The following is a 20,215-nucleotide window of genomic DNA, read 5'->3' on the forward strand; positions in this document are numbered from 1 at the left end:
GATATTTTCTCCTCCCCCCACCCTTCCCCTGCAATACATATTTGTTTAATACTTCGTTATACAGGGTATCCCAGATCACCCGTAACAGGTCTTTTTCTCGGTTGGTTTAGGTAGTGCGAAGTGGGGGGCAGCGGGATTGAATAGGGAATATTGACCCCAAGGAATCCGAATTTCACGGTCCCGAAACCCCCAATGCCCCCTTGTGAGGTAAAGAGGGGTCACGATCCCCAAAGTCGGGAGACATTGTGCCTCCCCCTTTTACCCCCCGAGGGTGGCTAGGGGGCATCGGGACCATGAAATTCGGATTCCTTGGGTCAATTCCCTATTCAATCCCGCGGCCCCCCACTTCGCACTACCTAAACCAACGAGAAAAAGACCTGTTACGCACTGAGAAAAAACTATGGTTTATAAACCTATTAGAGGTAAATATGGAACACCTATAATAGTCGTAAATAAACTAATGATTCTCGGTCTGTGAACCATACTAAGGTCTCTGTACCTAATTAAGGTACCCCGTACCATAACTAAGGTATATGTGCTATTATTATATGTAGAGGTACTACTATTAGTGGTGTTCCATATTACCTCTAATAGGTTTAAGCCATAGTTTTTTCTCAGTGCGGGTGATCTGGGATACCCTGTATAACGAAGTATTAAACAAATATGTATTGCAGGGGAAGGGTGGGGGGAGGAGAAAATATCGATAATTACAGCCTACAGCATGAATATAAGGCCCTAGCGGTGAAACAACCTCTGCCTTGCCCGCGCAGGATGGAGCGCCGCCGATAAGCCGCCCGCGCGTAACCGATAACGCGCAGAAAAATCGCTATAACTCACGAACGAATCGTTTCCCCAAGATCAGACAAAGTGTGGTAGATGCAGAGTTTCATGGAGAATCACCTCAACAGGTTTTTATTCACGTAACAACGATTCCAAAGAGAGGAGAGACGAAAAACGAAAAAAAGTCAAACCTTCAAAATCGAAAAAATCGATTTATGACCGCGATAAATTACGCAACCTTGCAAACAGCATTAATATTCTTGTAGAGAATATTTTTTGACGTTTTTTAGCGCAAACCGCAACACTTACACTCAAACCGTTCGCGAGATATCGATTTTTAAAGTTTTAAAAAAATTGCAACTTTGCCCCCCTGCCCCCTCCCCCCTAATTATCCGAGGGGCTGAAATTGTGCCCAAGCATCGGGGACACTTAGAACAACATCTGAGCAAAGTTTGGGCCAAATCCAGGGGGGGGGGGCCAAAATCGGCGTTTTTGGAACAACCTCTCTTTTGCCCTGTCCACGATAGATGATTGATTACAGACTTAAGAGCCGGCACTCGAAAGGATTTACGAAGGTGTCTTGACATAAAAAAAGCTCCTTCTGCAGACAGCTTGATTGAAAGCATTATGTGTCCAATTTGTTGTCAAATTTGGAGGCTATGTTGTTAACCGAACTTACGGTCAACTGCAGTCCATAATATTTGGACCCCTTTAATTTTTTTGAGAGAAGGGGGAGGGGTGCGGCCCGGAAGTCAAAAAAAAGCCCCTAAATTTTCCTTGTGGAACTACAAATCACAGAAAAGCCTGGAGGGATTTTCCGACGTCGCCTCTCTGTGAACATTGCTGGATTGACTTCCCTCATTCATTAGCCACTCTGAAAAATCGTCGCCCTCCATGACATAAGGGCGTAACTAACAACTCAATGCTTTTCCGGGCTCATCTCCATTTGTAGTTGCGCCCTCGTGTCAGCTAAGCGACGAAATGACTTAACGCTGTTAGAAGTGCGAAATCATGTATCTCCGTTTGCGACGTTACAGCCTGCCTTTGTTTTCCTTTGGCAAACGAGATACTGAAATGTTTTTAAAAAGTCCTTGATTTTTCCTCGCCACTAACAGAGTATTCCATGTAAATTTCAAGATATATAGTTGACTCGTTTCTCTTGAAGAAAATAAAATAGGATTGAAAATTTGGAAACATCGCAATAGAGATATGTGGTTTCACACTTTGGTCATCAATATGTGGTAAGCATAATTAACGTACAAAGATGTCTATTGCTGTTAATCTTGTAACTGTATGTAATTGAGTACTCGTCACTTCATAAATTTCTAAGAATTTTATTTAATGATACGGTCGTTGAGCCAAGTGAATTTGCACGGTAAAGTTTGCATTGAATTAAATTAAAGGTTTATTATCTTGAGACTGCATAGAATTCAGCTCACTTGTAAACTTGATCTGTGCTCTCAGATAATCGGGTGGAGCATGACTGTTCGAGAGAAGACATCTCAAATTATGTACTTGGTCCTTATCAAAAGTGAAAGCATTACTCTGTCAATGTCAAGGTCGTCATGAGAAAAAATAACAGGAAAACTGAGTATTCTTAGAGCCTCCCTTGATCATATCACATGGCAGTGAGACCATACATATTATTAGGAGGCTTTATAAGAGGCAAGGAGGGGAACGGGAAAATGATTAATAATAACACATCAGACCACTGCCCATTATTTTAAGCATATTAAAAAGAGAATTTTAAATTCGTGATGAAAGGGATTCACTACCAATATTTCCTTCAAAACATTTCCGAGACTAGAAATTTAATTTTTCTTCTTCTTTTTTTAAAGTTTTTCATTAGGAGACAACAACTCGCATAAGGGCTAAAAACTGTAGTATCACCAAACTAAGGGAATTGGCAGGAATCGTCAATTCAAAAAACTACTTGAATCATCGCCTTTAAAGTAAGGGCCCGTACTTGAAATTACGACTTATCCCTCTGATTCAAAATCGATATTATTCCCCTCTTCCTTTAGAATGCTAACCAATTTTCAAACTTGAACTGTCACATCTATTAAAGAATGGCCATATCAACACATGATGTATGCTATTTTTTTAATTAAAACTTAAGGAATGTAGTAAACATTTGAAACTGAATAATTGAATTACATGATTTTTTTTAATTCTAAGGAATGATGCCTTTTTTTCATTTTTAAGTGCCGTTTCACATCATAAAAAACGTCATAAATCATAAAAAATAAAATGCGAGCGTAGATTTTTAAACACCGCAAACGAGATACGTGGTTTGGTAGTTTCACCGTCGATATACTTTCCCACTAAAATTGTGAATTATTGTCAATTTTTCATGCAAATCAAAAACTAATTTAGCAACTGAAAATAAGCGAAACAACAGGTATGGATTAATTCTAGTGGGAGAGCATTACCTGCCTTCCTCCCATCTACACCAGCAAATTTTTGTAAGACTAGATTGATTGATAATGGTCGAGTTCAGTTGATATTTCCGAAATCTCTTGACTTCCGAGGAACACTGAGAAAAAAAGTTCGGTAAATCCGAACTAGTTTGGTTCATATGGAACCAAGATTTTGTTCGGTACACACGACCGAATTATTTGGTCTGCTCAGCCGAGCTTTTCGGTCCACTGAACCGAACTGTAAGAATTTATTATGGTTCGGTTGCACAAACCGAACAATTCGGTTGAACAGACCGAATAATTCGGTTGTGTGTACCGAACAAAATCGTGGTTCCATATGATCCAAACTAGTTCGGATTTACCGAACTTTTTTTCTCAGTGAAACTTTTGACAATTTTGGCGTGAAAATATGCGTTTGGCATCTTGCGGTGTCGGGACATTCCAGTAAAAGTTCTTTGCTCGCAATTATTGGTTTCCTTGAAATGTGCTATGCATATAAAAAATATGGAGCGAAAAAGAAACAAATAGGCATCGTTTTGATTTAATCAAAAACCGGTATTTGAGATTTTGATATAATTTAAAAAAGGAAATGGACCGATTGAAAAATTTGCCTCGATGTGAATTGAAACACATTGGACACTTTAAAATTTGGTAGGTTACTGTAATCTGCCGGCCTATTATCAAGATGCGTTATAAAAAAGATGAGTATGATTTAAAATAAACACAAAGAATATCACATATAATCGAAGTCAAAACATGCAAAGATTTCAACGAACATTTTTCATAGCAAAATAGCCCATCTTTTTTTTACAAAATACTGCTGTTCACTCTTAATAGTCTTTGAAAATTAAAAAAATCTAATCAACTTACTCGAATGTAGCTTTCTATAAACAACTGAGGCTACCATTATAATTCTACATCATTTGTTTTTTTCAAATTTTTCAGGTAGACTTTAAAAGTCGTTAAATCGGTTTCTGTCAGACAGGTTTAAGTCCATATTCTCATGAGCCCTGGCTTTAATTGATTGCGCAGAACGCTAAGGCTTATGAGTTTTTGGGCTTAGGCCCGTCGAAAAGAAACGGATCCAATTTGGCCGCGTTTAGCAGAAAGGAACCAAGCCACATCAGCTTTCCGTGAAAACGGTTGTGCGGATTTTTTTAAGTTTTCATGCATAGCACGAAGCAAATTCCCTAAATTATTCAAAATAATCAACACAAACGTTCTCTCGTAAAATAATAAATTACCCAGTAAAATTTTGGAAATAGCTGATGTGTCTTGGTTCCCTTGCTGGAAGATACAATTTCACCGATACTAACGTGCTAAGGAAGAACGCCGTATGAACATTCTAGATTTGATAAATTTCCCCGGATAAAACATGTATATTTGACGAAATTTATGCATATTTTTCCTCGGAATTTTCACATATTTTAGATCAAATTGCGAACAAAATATTCTGAAAATTTTAAAGAAAAATATTCACAGATTCCCCCCAATAAAATCGTATTTTATCAGAGGAGATTTGGCAACGCCTGAAGGTTAATACGGTGTTTTTTCTTAGCATGGCAGGATACCAAATCAAGGAGGTCCTCATATCCCTGGCGCCACGCGGGTTACACCATCCCGCTTCAAGTTCCGATACCGCGCCAGCGCCCATAGGGGGAAGTACTGGTGGTAGCCGTGGAAGATAAGGAACGGAAGTCTTGCGGCGCAACACTCGTTCGAGGAATCATCCTCCCAGACGCCATGGTCACACTGCGTCCGGAGCAACCACTCAACACCACGCCCCACCGCAGGATGGTGGACAGCACCCCCTGCCATAAGCCCCAGAAGCGCCCACGCGGTTTGGGTCGGGCCGCTGGGCGCCCCCACATAACACTCCCGCTCGTAGCTAATCGGATCCTCCCCCCACCCACCATCCCCATTCTGCACCGAGACGAGCCACTCAACCGCACGCTTGACCCGCGGATCCTCATGCGAGACACCCATGGAGTTCAACGCACTCAACCCGAACCAAGTCCCATGGGTGTAGTTCACCCCCCACTGACCCCACCATTTCCCATCGGGTTCTTGCTCCTTCAGGACGAACGCCAGCCCACGACGAGACACCTCACTCGTCTCCGGTAGCTCGCCCGATTGTCCGAGCATGCAGAGACACCTACCGGTCACGTCTGCGGTTGGCGGGTCGATGAGGAAACCTTGATCCGAGAACGGGACTTGCTTCAGCCAGAGCTCAGTGTTGTCCACCTCGAAAGAGGCCCAACCGCCGTTGGCAGTCTGCATGCCGACCACCCAGTCACGCCCACGCTGTATCGCCTCCGCGAAGGCCGCCGGGTCCGCGCGATGCATGGCCATCAGCACCATCGCCGTGTCGTCGAGGTCGGGGTACGATTTGTTGCCGTACTGGAACGGCCAGCCTCCCGGGAGGAGGTTCGGCTTCTTGACGGCCCAATCGCCCCGCACGTCGAGGATCTGCCGCTGGCGCAGCCATTCAAGACCACGCAGCGCGGCCTTTTCAGCGTGGAGGTCACGCGTTTCTAAGAGAGTATGCGCGACTAACGCCGTGTCCCATGTCGGAGACGCGCAGATTTGTAAATAAGCCTCGTCTTCGCGGAAGAAGAGTAACGACTCGATGAAATTCCGCAATGCGACGCGGGCGGGTGGGTTGCCGGGTAACCGAGCGCGTCGAACATGAGAAGAGGGTTCACAGAGTTGAACGATGCGGCGTAGAGACCTTCCCCTGGCCGCACGCGTTCCTCGACCCACTCCACCGCTTTGTCGATGGCACGCTGACGCAGTTTCGGCGAGAGCCACGGTTCGATCTGGTGCAGGACGGTGTTCACGGAGCGGAATAACGAGAACCAAAGGGTGCTTTGGTGCGGCGCCTGTGGTAGCAGCCCGACCTTCTCGGGTGGAGTGTGGAATAGCTCGTCGATGCGGACACCGAGGGGTTGCCGTGGGTGCGCGCGCTTGGCCTGGAGGACCGATAATGGCACGATGATGGTCCGAGCCCAGCATGCCACCTTCGATAAGTGGAACACGAACCACTTCGGTAGGAGTATCATCTCGACGGGTAGGATGGGAAGGGCCTCCCAGGGGAGGATTCCGAGCCAGCAGAGTCGTATTCGAGCGAAGACGTTGGCGGTTTCGGCGCCGCCCGCTGCCAGGATGGCCTTCCGCGCCCGGACCATGTGTTCGGCGTCCGGCGAGTCGCCGATCATCTTGAGGGCCAAGTAGGCGAGGACACTCGCGTTGACCGAGGTTGGGCCTTTCTTGAAGTGCGGCCACCCGCCGTCCGGGAGTTGGATGCCGCGCAGGTAGCGCCCCATCCTCTGTTCGAGTTGGATGTCGGGTGTCTCGCCCAGGAAGCGGACCATGAAGATGTAGTCGGCTGGGTACATGGCGTCTGCTTCGTATTCGTAGCACCAGTGGCCATCCTCTTTCTGTGCGGCGAGAATGGCGTCCGTTGCCTGTTTTATGCGAATATCCATCGCTTCCAAGTCGCTAGGTGAGGTTATGTCCTCGACTGGTGTGGTTATGTCCACGACTGGTGTGGTTATGTCCTTGACTGGTGAGGTTGTGTCCTCGACTGGTGAGGTTGTGTACTCGACTGGTGAGGTTATGTCCTCGACTGGTGAGGTTATGTCCTCGACTGGTGAGGTTATGTCCTCGACTGGTGTGGTTATGTCCTTGACTGGTGAGGTTGTGTCCTCGACTGGTGTGGTAATGTCCTCGACTGGCGAGGTGTCCGTGTCTATCGCCATTGTGTTGGTGGCTTCTTTACCTGCACAGTAAAAAAAAGTAACCAAAATTGTGTGTTAATATGAGAAGTAGAACAAAAAGTAACCTGATGGTGCCATATTTTATTTTAATTATTATTAGTTTTTCTTTGAGTCCCATTGACTAAATCTTTGGGTTGAACACTCGCAACCTCGTTGAAAATCAGGCGCAAGCCACCAGGATCACACTTGGATCGCATTGGTGCGATAATCGAATGCGATAGCTTCAAACTCGCAAGTCGCAAACTTTGAGTAATATCGAAAGAGACAAGTGTACATTGGTTTAGCAAGACTCATTTTTTATCCTCAGGAGTCTCAGGTTTTGGTCAAATTAACCAAAAATTTGGTTGAGCTTACCGAGGAAAAAGCAACTCAAAGTAACCCAAAGTAACCATAAACACGGACATTTTTAACAGTGTGTTACAAAAAAATTGCATCGCAATGCATCGTGATTGTATCGGGAAGCAGTGCCCGAGTAAGACAGACAATAATGAATTGCAATTACGTATGGTAAAATTATTGCTACTGAATCGAAGCATTGTCCGTGCATGTCGCCTATCTACTGACTAAAGGAACAACTCTTGTTGCAATTTATTACAATAAGATTGAAGTAAGTTGGAATTTTTTTTTTCATTGAAAATTGCCTATTCTTATTATACATGGACTTATCTATTTGAGTGTTTAAAGTCGGCATTTACAGACTACACGATGTGAAAATATTGCAATTTAGATCGGGGAAAAAAAGAACTCATAATTTTATCACAGTAAGTGGAATTTTTATTTCAATATTTTCATGCCACAAAGACTCAGTGCACTATTTGACTCGCGTACACGTTGGTTTTTTCTCCGAAAAGGCTTCAGAGTTTTTTCAAAAAAAGGTCGCTGAAAGGACTCGGCTCCATGGGGAGGGGAGCAAAAATGCCTCCGAGACAGAGTGCCCAAGAAAAGAGTCATAATTGTATGAATTCAGTGGCGTGGCGTGCTTTGCCATAGATCGACTGTTATGCCATTTAAACCTAGGGTAAAGAATCGATTATTAAGGTGTTCGCTGCGAACACCCTGTCTATCGATCCTTTTCCATGGGTTTAAATGGCATAACAATCGATATATCGCAAAGCACGCCACGCCATTGAATGAATTCATATCTAGCACATATCGAGAAATACGGAGGCGCCGCGCCGGTGCCGATAAAATATATCTGTTCTCTGATTTTTCCTGGCCTTGACATTGAGGGAAACATTGCTTTGAGAACTATCAATAATTATGAATTGAATTATTTTAAGCCCAGTCAATTTATATCCGATAACGAGTTTGCGAAGTCGAAAATTGACGTAGACAAGAAGCATACCGAGCAGAAACAATCTCATTGATTTTTATACCACACGCTTCTATCTCCGATTTCAAATTGCTTTAATTCAAATTGCTGAGTCGAAAAATGTGTATCTGTAATTGGGACTTTACATATCTCTGATCGTGTTTTATTGTTTAAAAAAAAGTAACCAACAGATTTTCTTGAGATTTTCTATAGAATTTCCTCACTCGTTTAAAACAATTACAGAAAATGCCAACAAAATATTTTGAACAAAATATTTTGTTCAGTTGTTTCTTGAAAAAATTAAATATAATCGGAGATTCGTAAACATTACTATATGTACTTATTCACATTTTTCGACTTGAGGCACAGAGATAGATAACTCTACTCTGAATCGCTCGGAATTGGAACAATAACAATGATCACTCGTCTTTCGGAGAAATTAAATGTAACAGGTAATCTGTAACATCACAAGCCTAAATACGTGTACATGATTTCGTAGGTGCAATGGCGAAATTCGGCACAAAAAAGTCTGATATTTAAATATATTAGTGAAAATTAAATTATATTATAATCTTTCCCTCTTGCAATGTGGGCTGCGTCGGGTGGCGAATTTTGATTAATTGATTATCGATAATTTTCCATCTGAATTTATGGTAACGAATCGGCTACTAAGGTGTTCATCGCGAACAACCTGATAATCGATCCATTTCCAAAGCTTTAGGTGGCTAGTCAATCGATTCATAGCAAAGCCCAAACTTGCTACTTCTGGCTACACCCGTACATTTACTGACCTAAAAAAAAAAACGAATAAGGCGTAGCCGTTTCATGAACACTTCAGGAGAAAAATTTTCTCAGAGCAAAACGCCTTCAGCTCCGTGCGTATGCAACACGGACATCCATGGAGCCCGAATAGGTAGTTGCATCCACACTTCATGATGAAATATGTTTTGTTTTCGTCACATTTGACACTCACTAGGGGCGCTTTGAATGATTGTTTTAAACATCAAAGAACCACGATTTGATCTTACCTCCTCCTCCCTTATTGCCTCCAACTTTAAACCAATTTTTTTATTTCCGGAGGAAATGAGTCAAACGTCACCTGATGACCTAAAGTATCATTAGATCCGACCAAAAGTTATGCTTATTTGTTTTCACTCCTTTTTACCAGAGTCAGAAACTAAAGCCATATAACTCGTAAACAAAAATGTCGGGAAAATTGTAGCTGATCATAACTTCGTCAATGATTATTACGTATCCAACGCTGTGAGTTTAACGCAAATTCAATATGCTTTAAGGACTCCGACATGCTCTAACCTATTACTAACGTCAAAACTGAAAACAACTTTACGAACTAAGGAACGCGACATTTGGAGTTTAATCTATGATGGCACACCTACAGGCATTGTGTGCCTTTTAGATTTTACGACAGGAAATAAAAAATCGACGAATTTTAAATTCAGCGCATGAGTTGCATCCTTCTTCTCACATATGACATCGCCTAGATTAAGTTGGGCTCTTGGAATACTCGATGAGATCATAGTTCGATCTTTTGTAAACACTGATTAGCCCCCTACCGACATCGGTGCGACCTAAATTCCAAAACTAGGCATTAACCTCTGTGAGTCGGTGACATATTTTGATTCATAATTAAAATATTCTAGATATTCAGTTACTGATTTTTTTTATCTTACGATGATAGGAATTAGTCGTGCCGCCGGTGTTTATGAGCGACTCACTTTAAATCAATTGAAAACTTTGGTGATAAATCGGAAGGAATGATGTCCCTAAGTTGGCCCAGGCAAATAGACCTGAAAGATTATCATAACATATAAAAGATGAGACTTAGAAGATCGGAAGTGTCCGATCAATTACGTGTCATTAACTTCGATTTTGAAGCAAAGCAGTAATTTTTTAGAGTGGTCTCTAATGTTTACACAAATTAAATGTCAAGGTCAACAATTGTTGTTTCAGCAAATTCTAGAGAAGCGATTGGAAAAGTGTGTGGCCACAATTGGCTACACGGATAGGCAAACTTTTTGCTAGACAGAGTTAGAAGTTTCAAAAATTTTATCAAATCTTCCACTTAGGGACAGAAACAAAGAGCAATTTTACAATCACCACGGCCTACGGGCAAACTTTTTAATTGTAATTTGTTACAAAGTTTTTTTTTTTTTTTTGTCTAAAGTACGGAGTGAATTTTATTTTCAGTTATTTACCCGGTTGAGTGAGGTTATAAGTAATGATGAACGAGGGAAGGTTAATACAATTACCTATCGATACATACCTGAATTTTTATTTTACATGAGGCGAAAACTGATATTTTATGAACAATCTCACTTGCAGACACCAGTATTTCCCTTGATGTTCAACTTTGATTTCACCGTACTAATAATGCAACTTAAATTTCTCGTTTTGGGAACTAAATAGAAAATCACTATTCTCTCGGTGTTTTGACGAATTCGAGATGTTTTTAAATAATAACATAAATAACTAAATAAAATCAGAGAAATAATCACCGCCAGCACTTTAAAATTATTTAATTCCGTTCGCCACTTTTTCTGAGCTAGCACAGTGTTGCAGATAAGTAGCAACTCAGCGAGTAGGTACAAAGAAGAAAACCTTATCTCTGACGAAAAAGAAAAGCCGGGTGGGGGATTGATGCAATCATACCGCTTATTTAGCTCAATTGGACGCATTTTTGTCAAACGGAACTATGTGCATTACGACGTAAGTCCTGTTACGCATGTATTCTTACGGGTCTCAGGGTTCATGTCTTAATGCTTATAGTTCTGTTTGGTAGAAATAGTCCAATTGCATCAATGCCTTTTCGCGAGAGAGAAAAAAATCCTACTATACATGTGGGCACCGGAATATTGTAGAATGTAATCGTAAAAAGTAATTAACTGCAAATTGATTTATATCACTGCCATATGCTGAAGCAGAAGTGTTTTTGCATTACTCAGCTACTCTGTCATAATAGCGAAGAGAGCAGTAAGTGCATGCTGAGATAAGCCTCGAGACACATAAAGGCATGAGCTAACCATGGCTCATACAGCAATGTACTTACTGCTCTCTTCGCTAACACGGCAGAACTTGGAGTCACGACTTTTGAACTACAAGCACTTCAAGGTTTGCATTCCTCATTTTGCTGCTAAAAAGCCTGTGCGTATCGCCCAAGTATCATTTTTGTTCAATGTCATTGTTACACCATTATATCATTTCAATTTCATTGGAAGTAGTTCACCTAATAGAGAAAATCGTATAATGAATTCACTACTTTTATTGCGATTAGTAGTTGTGCTTGCATTTAGTCTATCCTACAAAGTCAAGGCACTAATGCTATCAGAACTTCATGGAGATAAATTTGCAATTTCTAGAGTGTTGCGTATTGCCTCTCTTATCGGTTCTGGGCGCAAGAATCGCATTTAATAAAACGAATTGAACGGGATGTTGACTGATGATTTCAATAGCGCGGCCGTTTGAGTGACATTATCCCAATAAAAACTTTCTCGCGAATTTCCCATGAAAACCTTTACTTTGGCTGTTGTCATGAATCAGTTGCAGAGCTGCGCAGTTCGTGTCAGTGAGGATGTGAACCAGCGTACTAAGGCTCAATGGTTTTGTCTTTCAGCGCCATCCTTGTCCAAAGTCATCGTAAAAAAAAAACTCTCTCCGCTCCTTTTACACTACTTATGGATCGAATTTGGAGATTTTTAACGTGTCGATCGTGTTTTGTACAAAGTTCACAACACGAAGTTCATAAAGCAAAACAGTTTGAGAAAAAAACATATTTTCACGACTTTGGGTGGAATTTTAATGAAATAACACCACACTGCTGCTATGCTGAGGAAAAACGCCGTATAAACCTTCATGCGTTGCTAAATTTCCTTTGATAAAACATGAATGTCCTGGTGAACTTGTGAATCTTTTTGTATTTTGATAATTTTTCTCGAAGTTTCACCTAATGTTCCTGAAATTTTTAAGATAAAATATTTCCCTGGTAAAAATTGACGATAGGAGCTGCGTTTCAAAATACCATAGGAGTTCTTATAGCCGACTAAAGAAGGCTATTGAAAATCCGATAGCTGGCTGTAGAAAGCGGAGCAAATCATAAAGCCCGGCTATACGAAGCTATAAAAAAGTATACAGTCGGGCTATAGTTCCTATCGCCGGGCTTTACACTTTATCACCATTGGCTATAAAAGGCTATAAGAAATTGTGTAGAAATTCGTGTGCTTTGGAAATCATTAAGTTTGATACGGAACTACGTTAATATTTACAAAACACACATTATATTTTCCTTTAAAACATTTTTTTTTTCATCAATTAAAATGAGAATAGTCCATACAGAGTGTACAAACATTTCAAAATCATGAGTTGAAAAACGCTGACTCCGCGAGATTAAATATTAGAGCCGAACACAAAGCGGAGCGGCGACGCACTGGCGCCTACAAACCTAACAGGGATACTTCACGCATTGCGCAATGCGTGAAGTATCCCTGTTAGGTTTGTAGGCGCCAATGCGCGTTTCGCACTCTCTGCCCGCCTGCTCGTGCTCCTGAGCCGCCGCTCAAATTGCCGTCCCATTTTATTGAAGGCAAATTGAACGGAACGAAAGACGCGCAAAAAGGAGAGGAATCGACATCAACATGCTCCCTTTGCCGGAACAGAGCGAAGGTGACAAAAACTACCGCACGCAACTATTCGAGCTCCTAAGTCGCTCAAATTGCCATCACGTTATTGTTGGCGCCGATTTTCATCGTATTTTTTCGCTATATTTGTCGCTACAAATCGGGCTTGCAGGACGGTAGGAAGATAGAGCCCCGAGGCGGCTGATCGGCCAATCAGAGCTGATTGGAGATTTTCCCCTACTTTTCCAGTGAGCCATTTCAGACTTCAGCTCGCGTCGCCTCACTTACGCCGCTTACGCCGAGAACGTCGCCGCGCCTCTGTGCTTTCTCCTGCTACTGCCTGCTGCTCTACTGCTACCCAGCTGCTACCTTTGGTATCGCCGCTTTTGCTGACATTTGCCTTCGCTCTACCGCTTCTCATCACTCTTGGTAAAACAAGCTCGCTTATTTAGTAGTAGACGACTATTTTCCTGCTTTAGTTATGATGGTATGAATGAGAGTGTGCTTGTGTCGCCCAACCGCACCCTTGCCCTTAGCTACCGCTCCTTTTTCCTGATATGTCCGCACTTTTGATCCTTTACGCCCCCGCTTGAGAGCTGTTACCATGCTAGGCTAGATTTCTAGCTTACACGAGTGAGATGGCGCCAGGTTTCGCCCGTGACGTCGAGAGCATGCCGCTTCAGCGCCGCATGGCTGTACCAGACTGAGGACTTCGGTGAGTGCTTAGAGTGCATATTTTTCATATTTTTATAGTGCATTTTCTCTCTGTCATGTAGATTTATCCCCATTTTCTCGCTTTATGGACTGGCCGCTTTGAGTTCGACGGGTTCCATCCATGCGCTATCTATGATAGGCTCGGAACTCGTCGTTCCGAGGTTGCCAGATCGCTTCGCCCTACTCTTCTTTCCTCTGTCCTATTTCTCTCTCTATTCTATTTGCTCCCCTAGCTATTGGAGACCGCAACAAATGGTCCTTCGAGCCGGAGTTAATTAATCAAGCTCTTTGGCTTACGCTTTTTTTTTACAGTCCACAGTGATACAATGCTTACCCTCGCCGCTGAATTTCATTATTGCTCTTCTTGCTTAACAAATTAACGAAAAAGTAGCTCGTTCTTTTCGACCTCCGCTCTTTCTCTTTTCTCGTGAATCCCTCGCAAAAGCCATGGCCGGGGGTGACAGACCCACCGAGCCTACCGCACACTTACTCTCAGAGTACTTCTATACTGCACCTGCTCAAACTATTTAGAAATATGCTTCACTTCTTGTCTCTTCTCTTTTCAGTGCTATATCTGCCTTTTTGTTCTCTTTTGCTTTTTTTGGATTCTACATGACCAGAGATAGCACGCCTCTTGCACTCTAAGCCCCTCGCCGAATAAACCTCCATCTTGTGAAACTCAACGCTTCCATAGTAAATTATCTATAAGTACCAAGAACCTTATGTTCACGACCATGCAACAGTTTTTCCAAGTTCTCTCGACTTAGCGCCGATTCCTGGTGCCAACCACTCGCGTATCTTTTCGCTATTTTTTGATAAGTATCAAAGCTAAATATTTTTTCTTGCCTTTTTTTCTGCTCATTTATCTGCTAGTAAATTTTGCATCAGTGTAAGACTGTAGTAAAAAGTTAGTGCATTGCTTAGAATTAGTTACAGTGCTAACAATCTCGCTTCGAATTAAGATTACTTATCTGAGACAATATTTTTCCGCTTTTCTCTATTTTTTCTCACGATGTAAAATTGCAATTCATGCAAAACTGCAGCTTCTGACTTTGTTCTCAATGCTTTTAGTAGAATGCTTTAGAGTAGATTTTGGCTTAGTTGATTGCTTCTTGCTGACATATTTTCGTAGTGTTACAGTGTCTAGTGCTTTTGAGTTTTTTTGTGCGTAGCGCTTCTCTTTTTGCATTTTTTTTTTTTACGATTATTGGCACGAGCTTGAATTCGCTCTTTTTTCTATCCAATTAAGTCACCGCGTTCAGTTAATCAAGAAAATTCAAAATGGCAGACGCCGACGAACTCACGCGTCAAAAGGAGTTCCTTGAACAAAAACGCGCGCGAATTTACAATTGCGTCGAAAAAATCCAGACTGCTTCAGCGGATGTAACACTCGCTAATTGTCACATGTACGCTGACACTCGCGAACGCGTCAAAAAATTACAAGAAGATTTTGATGCATGCCAAGACGAAATTCTAGAATTGAATACGCGTTTAAGTGAGGATAGTCAAATCCCGACGGTCAAAATGCAGGACAAGTTTGACGATTTGGTTGATTGCGCTTTAAGCAATTTTTTGCGTTACATGAAAGCTCCTGTCTCAGAACCTGGCGGAGCTCCTGCCGCCCCGCCCCCCGCTCAATCCGTCGCTACCACATTAGAGCATGTACGTTTAGGTCCGCTCAAAGTTCCGACTTTTGACGGTACGGTAGATAAATGGCCAACATTTTACAATTTGTATAACGCTGCGGTTCATAATTCTACTAGTTCAAATGTTGTAAAATTTCAACGGCTTTTGTCCTTCTTAACAGGGGAGCCGCTTTCCATGATCGGAACCATGGACATTACCGATGAAAATTATAAGGTTGCTTATGATATGTTAAAAGATCGCTATCAGCGTGAAAAGCATTGCATTTTAAGGCATTATCATGGTTTGTTAGAACTACCTATGGTAAGCAACGACACCCAGATGTCTCAGTTACTCGCTAAATTACGTGAACATATTCATGGCCTCACCGCGCTTAAGCATAAAACCGAGTCTTACGGAAATTTTTTGGTTGCAGTAATTCTATTAAAATTTAACAATTTTTATCGGAGACGCCTAGATGACGCGCGCGATCACCCTACAACGTACCCAACGCTTTCTGAAATCATTAGTTTTATTAAGGCTGAATGCACGCTTGTTGGTGATTCAGACTTACCCTCAACCGCGAATGTAAAACGCTCATCTTACTCGAGTCGCAATTTTTTGTCGCATACTGCATCTAAAAATCGGAGTTCTTATGAGCAGATAGCGCAACGTCGCGGGTATCAGCCCACGCGGCGAGTCTCAGCCGCGGACACCGGGCCGAACTTTGGACCGTCACACGCCGACGCTCCTGCAAGTTCGTCGTCTTCGCCGACCAAATACTCCAATAACAAGTGTAAATGGTGTAACGCGAATGATCACGTGATCTACGGATGCGATACTTATCTACAGCTTGATGCCCACGATCGCGCTGAAGGCGTAAAAAAGAAAGGTCTCTGTTACAACTGCTTATCACCGCATTTTGTGTCTGCCTGCCGTTCGCCTAGAAATTGTTCGGTATGCAATGGTCGCCACCATTCTTCGTTACATTTTGAGGAAAACAAGCTCGCGCCCGCGACGCTCGTCAACGCGGCGACCTCCCGCCCCCCGCTTGTTCCACCTCCGCATCCAGAAGCTCTTACAGCGCACAGCCCGATCTCTCATGATAACGCGGTTCCATCCGCGCACCTCGCTGATGACGTCACTCAGGAAGCTACTCAAATAAACCCGCTATCAGACGGTGCCGTTTTGTCTGCGGCCCTCGCGTCGAATTCCACACCTGCTCCCGCCTATAGTATTCTTCCCACAGCGCGTGTTATTTTGCGCAGCGCAGAGGGTTATAAAATCCCGGTTAGGTTGATTTTTGACTCAGGCGCTATGAGCTCGTTTCTGACGCGTAGGGTGGCTCAACTTCTTCATTTAAAGCCCAATCACGGCGCCCCAGATGTTACTGGAATCGCCGAATCACCCGTGTCTGTTGATGGAGTAGTTACCGTTGACATTCTAGATTCAAAAGAAAATCTCGCTTTTGCAAATGCGCGCCTTATAGTAGTAAACCGCTTAACAGGAAAAATTCCTCCTGTTTCTATTCCGCACGAAATCCGCGAAATCTTCACTTCTTATGATTTAGCAGACCCGCTGTTTACAGAAAGCGATTATTGCGATTGTTTACTAGGAGCAGATATTTTTCCATTTTTGCTTACTGGTCTTAGGGTCGCGCCGACTCAAGACGGTCCTATCGGTTTAGGGACCACGCTAGGCTTAACTGTCATGGGTCCTGTGCCCAGTTCTGAACCCAATAGAGAAACCGCACTTAAACGTTCATCGCTAGCTCTTCTTACTCATACGCTCGATAAGATTTCGCAAAAAATCGAAGATTTTTGGTCCATTGAACAAGTGACAACGTCTAAACCCGCTTTAACTCCTGATGAAGAGGAGGCGGAAAATTTATATGTGCAAACCACTGTGCAACAGGAAAACGGTAGATATAAAGTTAGACTGCCGTTTAGGAAAAATCATCCCCCCTTGGGACAATCGCGTTTTCAGGCCGAAAACCGCTTCGCGTCGCTAGAAAGAAGGTTCGCAAAGGATGAAAAATTTCATTCGCTTTACAAGGATTTCATGAAAAATTACAAAGAAAGTAATTTTATGTCTGTCACAAAACCGCCCCCTAGTTATCAGCAACATTTTTACTTGCCACATACTGGGGTTTTGAAAAATTCTAGTACCTCGCCGCTTCGTGTAGTAATGGATGCGTCTGCCCCTACGAGTAATGGTGTGAGTCTTAATTCCATTTTATTGCCCGGGCCAAAACTTCAAAATGATATACGTGACATATTAATTTATTACCGATGCCACCCTGTGGTGTTCTCCGCTGACATTCGTCAAATGTTTTTACAAATTGATCCACGAAGATGATAGATTTTTTCAGTCCATTCTTTGGCGTGAATCTGTAAATGACCCGCTTTTAGTGTATCTATTGAATACCGTCACCTTCGGTCTCGCCCCATCGCCCTTCCTCGCTATCAGAACCTTACGAAAACACGCGCAAGATCACGGTGAAAAGTACCCTGAAGCTGCTAAAATATTATTGAACAGCACATTTGTTGATGACATTTTAGGAGGAGCAGAAACGGAAGAAGACGCTCGTGAAATTATACTCGCTCTCATAGCGCTTCTCGCGCTCGGCGATTTCCACCCTCGGAAGTGGACTTCAAGCCACCCTAGTATTTTAGAAGGTTTTCACGCAAGCGAGTTAGAAATCCCATGTTTGGACGACCCAAATAACCCCCGCTTCTCAATTTTAGGAATGCTCTGGTTGGCAGTAAAAGACGCTTTCACCTTCAATACCGAATTTTCTGCGCCTGCAAAAACCAAACGCGGCATTTTATCCGCTATCGCTACGCTATTCGACCCTTTGGGCCTTATAGCCCCCGTAGTCTTAAAATGCAAGGCATTCATGCAGGAATTATGGCGCTCTCATTACGATTGGGATGAAACTCTGCCATCTGAAATTGTAGAAAAGTGGTCGAGATTCCAAAGGTCGATGCCCGCGCTTAAAGAACTTATAATTCCGCGCTTATTACACCGCAAAGGCTCTTCTCACTTTCAAATTCATGGGTTCTGTGATAGCTCAGAAATTGGTTACTCAGCTGCACTGTACCTCCGCTCCGCTCTTGAAAATGAAACCGCGCATGTATCGATTATTATCGCTAAAACTCGAGTTGCACCCCTCAAAAAGGTCAAGTTACCTCGATTGGAGCTTTGCGCCGCGACTTTATTAGCCGAGTTACTCAACGCATATTTACCGCAGTTAGAAACTTATTATAAGATAGAAAAGGTTTTTTGCTGGTCAGACTCAACTACTGTATTATCCTGGATCCGCCTTCCAACATATCGCTTGCAAACTTTCGTTGCCAATCGTGTTACCATAATACAATCGCTCCGTTCCGATGTTGTTTGGAGACACGTTCGCTCAGAGGACAATTGTGCCGACCCAGCGTCCAGAGGTTTAACCCCTGACGAACTGCTCAATTGTAAACTTTGGTGGAAAGGCCCCCAATGGCTATCTGAGGATCCGACAAATTGGCCGGTATCACTAGTAGAGGTACCTATAGAGAGTCTCCCAGACATAAAAACACCTATTTCCGCCCTTACCGCTTCAACTCCGCAATTTTCGCTACCAAAATTCTCGTCATGGGATAAAGGTGTGAAAATTCTCGCTTGGATAGCGCGATTCATTAATCGAACGCGTGTCTTAGCAAGTCTCAAATCGAAACGGCCCCGCTCCCCCGCACCGAAGCACGTGAAAAAGGGGTTAAAATTCCCGCCATTAAGCTCAGCAGAGTTGATAAGGGCAGAATTATGGTTAATTCGCCGTATTCAGACAGAGTCATTTTCAGACGAAATTGCAAAAATTAATAAAAAACAGCAGTGCAAACCATGCATTCAAAAATTGACTCCATACATAGATAATAACAAGCTCCTCCGCGTTGGAGGACGGCTTGATAACTCAGATTTGGCTCTTGATTCCCGCCACCCTTATCTTCTCACCGCTAAGCACCCATTAGTGCGACTCTTAGCTGAAAAATATCATAAAGATTCCCTACACGCTGGACCGCGCTTACTTCAAGCTACTCTTGCTCGCAGTTTTTGGATTTTATCCGCGCGAAATTTGGTTAGATCCGTTGTACACCGTTGTGTTGCCTGCTTTAGAGCAAGGCCCACTAATAAAATTCCTATGATGGCACCGCTACCTAAGTACCGCGTGCAACCTACCCCAGTTTTCTTGCACACGGGAGCTGACTTGCTTGGTCCCATTAAAGTAAAGATTCATCAACTGCGATCCGCACGAGTAGTCTCAGTCTACGTGTGCGTATTTGTGTGCATGAGCACAAAAGCAGTGCACTTAGAGGTTGTTCACGATTTGTCTACACCGGATTTCGTAGCCGCTCTACACCGCTTTGCTTCCCGCCGGGGAAGCCCGGAAAAGTTTTTTACGGATTTAGGATCTAATTTCGTGGGCGCCGCTAACTTCTATAAGAGCCTGCAAAATGATGAAACAAATAAAGAATTCCGCGAATTTATTCAAAAAAACAAAATTAACTTCATGTTTGGATGCCCTCATGCACCACACATGAACGGCATATGGGAAAGCTGCGTGAAATCTTTTAAAACTCATCTCCGCCGCACCATCGGAGACAAGGTTCTATACTTAGAGGAACTGAATACCCTTTGTTGTAGAATCGAAGCCATGTTAAATTCGCGACCGCTAACCGCCCTCTCCGCTGACCCAAATGATTTGCAACCCCTCACACCAGGCCATTTTTTAATAGGAAGACCGCTCAACTCGCTTCGGTATACTCTTTTGATGACGCAGATATTCCGCGTTTACGGCGTTGGCATTTAGTTGAAGGAATGTTCCAACAAATTTGGAGACGTTGGCAAAATGAATATATTCACTCGCTACTCCCCCGCGGAAAATGGACCAAAGACTCTCCAAATTTAAAAGTAGAC

General features: G+C 42.9%; 2 protein-coding genes across 2 annotated transcripts; both read right to left on the minus strand.

Moving 5' to 3' along the window:
- Positions 1 to 4,787: 4,787 nt before the first annotated feature.
- LOC140225153 (probable squalene--hopene cyclase) lies at positions 4,788 to 5,561 on the minus strand. Its single transcript, XM_072302930.1, has one exon. The coding sequence runs from the start codon at positions 5,559 to 5,561 to the stop codon at positions 4,788 to 4,790; it is 774 nt and encodes a 257-aa protein (XP_072159031.1).
- Positions 5,562 to 5,613: 52 nt separating this feature from the next.
- On the minus strand, positions 5,614 to 11,028 carry LOC140225000 (squalene--hopene cyclase-like). Its single transcript, XM_072302311.1, has 2 exons — positions 10,576 to 11,028; positions 5,614 to 6,981 (listed from the first exon to the last, which is right to left on the minus strand). The coding sequence occupies exon 2, from the start codon at positions 6,959 to 6,961 to the stop codon at positions 5,753 to 5,755; it is 1,209 nt and encodes a 402-aa protein (XP_072158412.1). The 5' UTR covers positions 6,962 to 6,981; positions 10,576 to 11,028; the 3' UTR covers positions 5,614 to 5,752.
- Positions 11,029 to 20,215: the final 9,187 nt, after the last annotated feature.

The sequence above is a fragment of the Bemisia tabaci genome, chromosome 7 (genome assembly GCF_918797505.1).
Source record: "Bemisia tabaci chromosome 7, PGI_BMITA_v3".
Taxonomy (NCBI): domain Eukaryota; kingdom Metazoa; phylum Arthropoda; class Insecta; order Hemiptera; family Aleyrodidae; genus Bemisia; species Bemisia tabaci.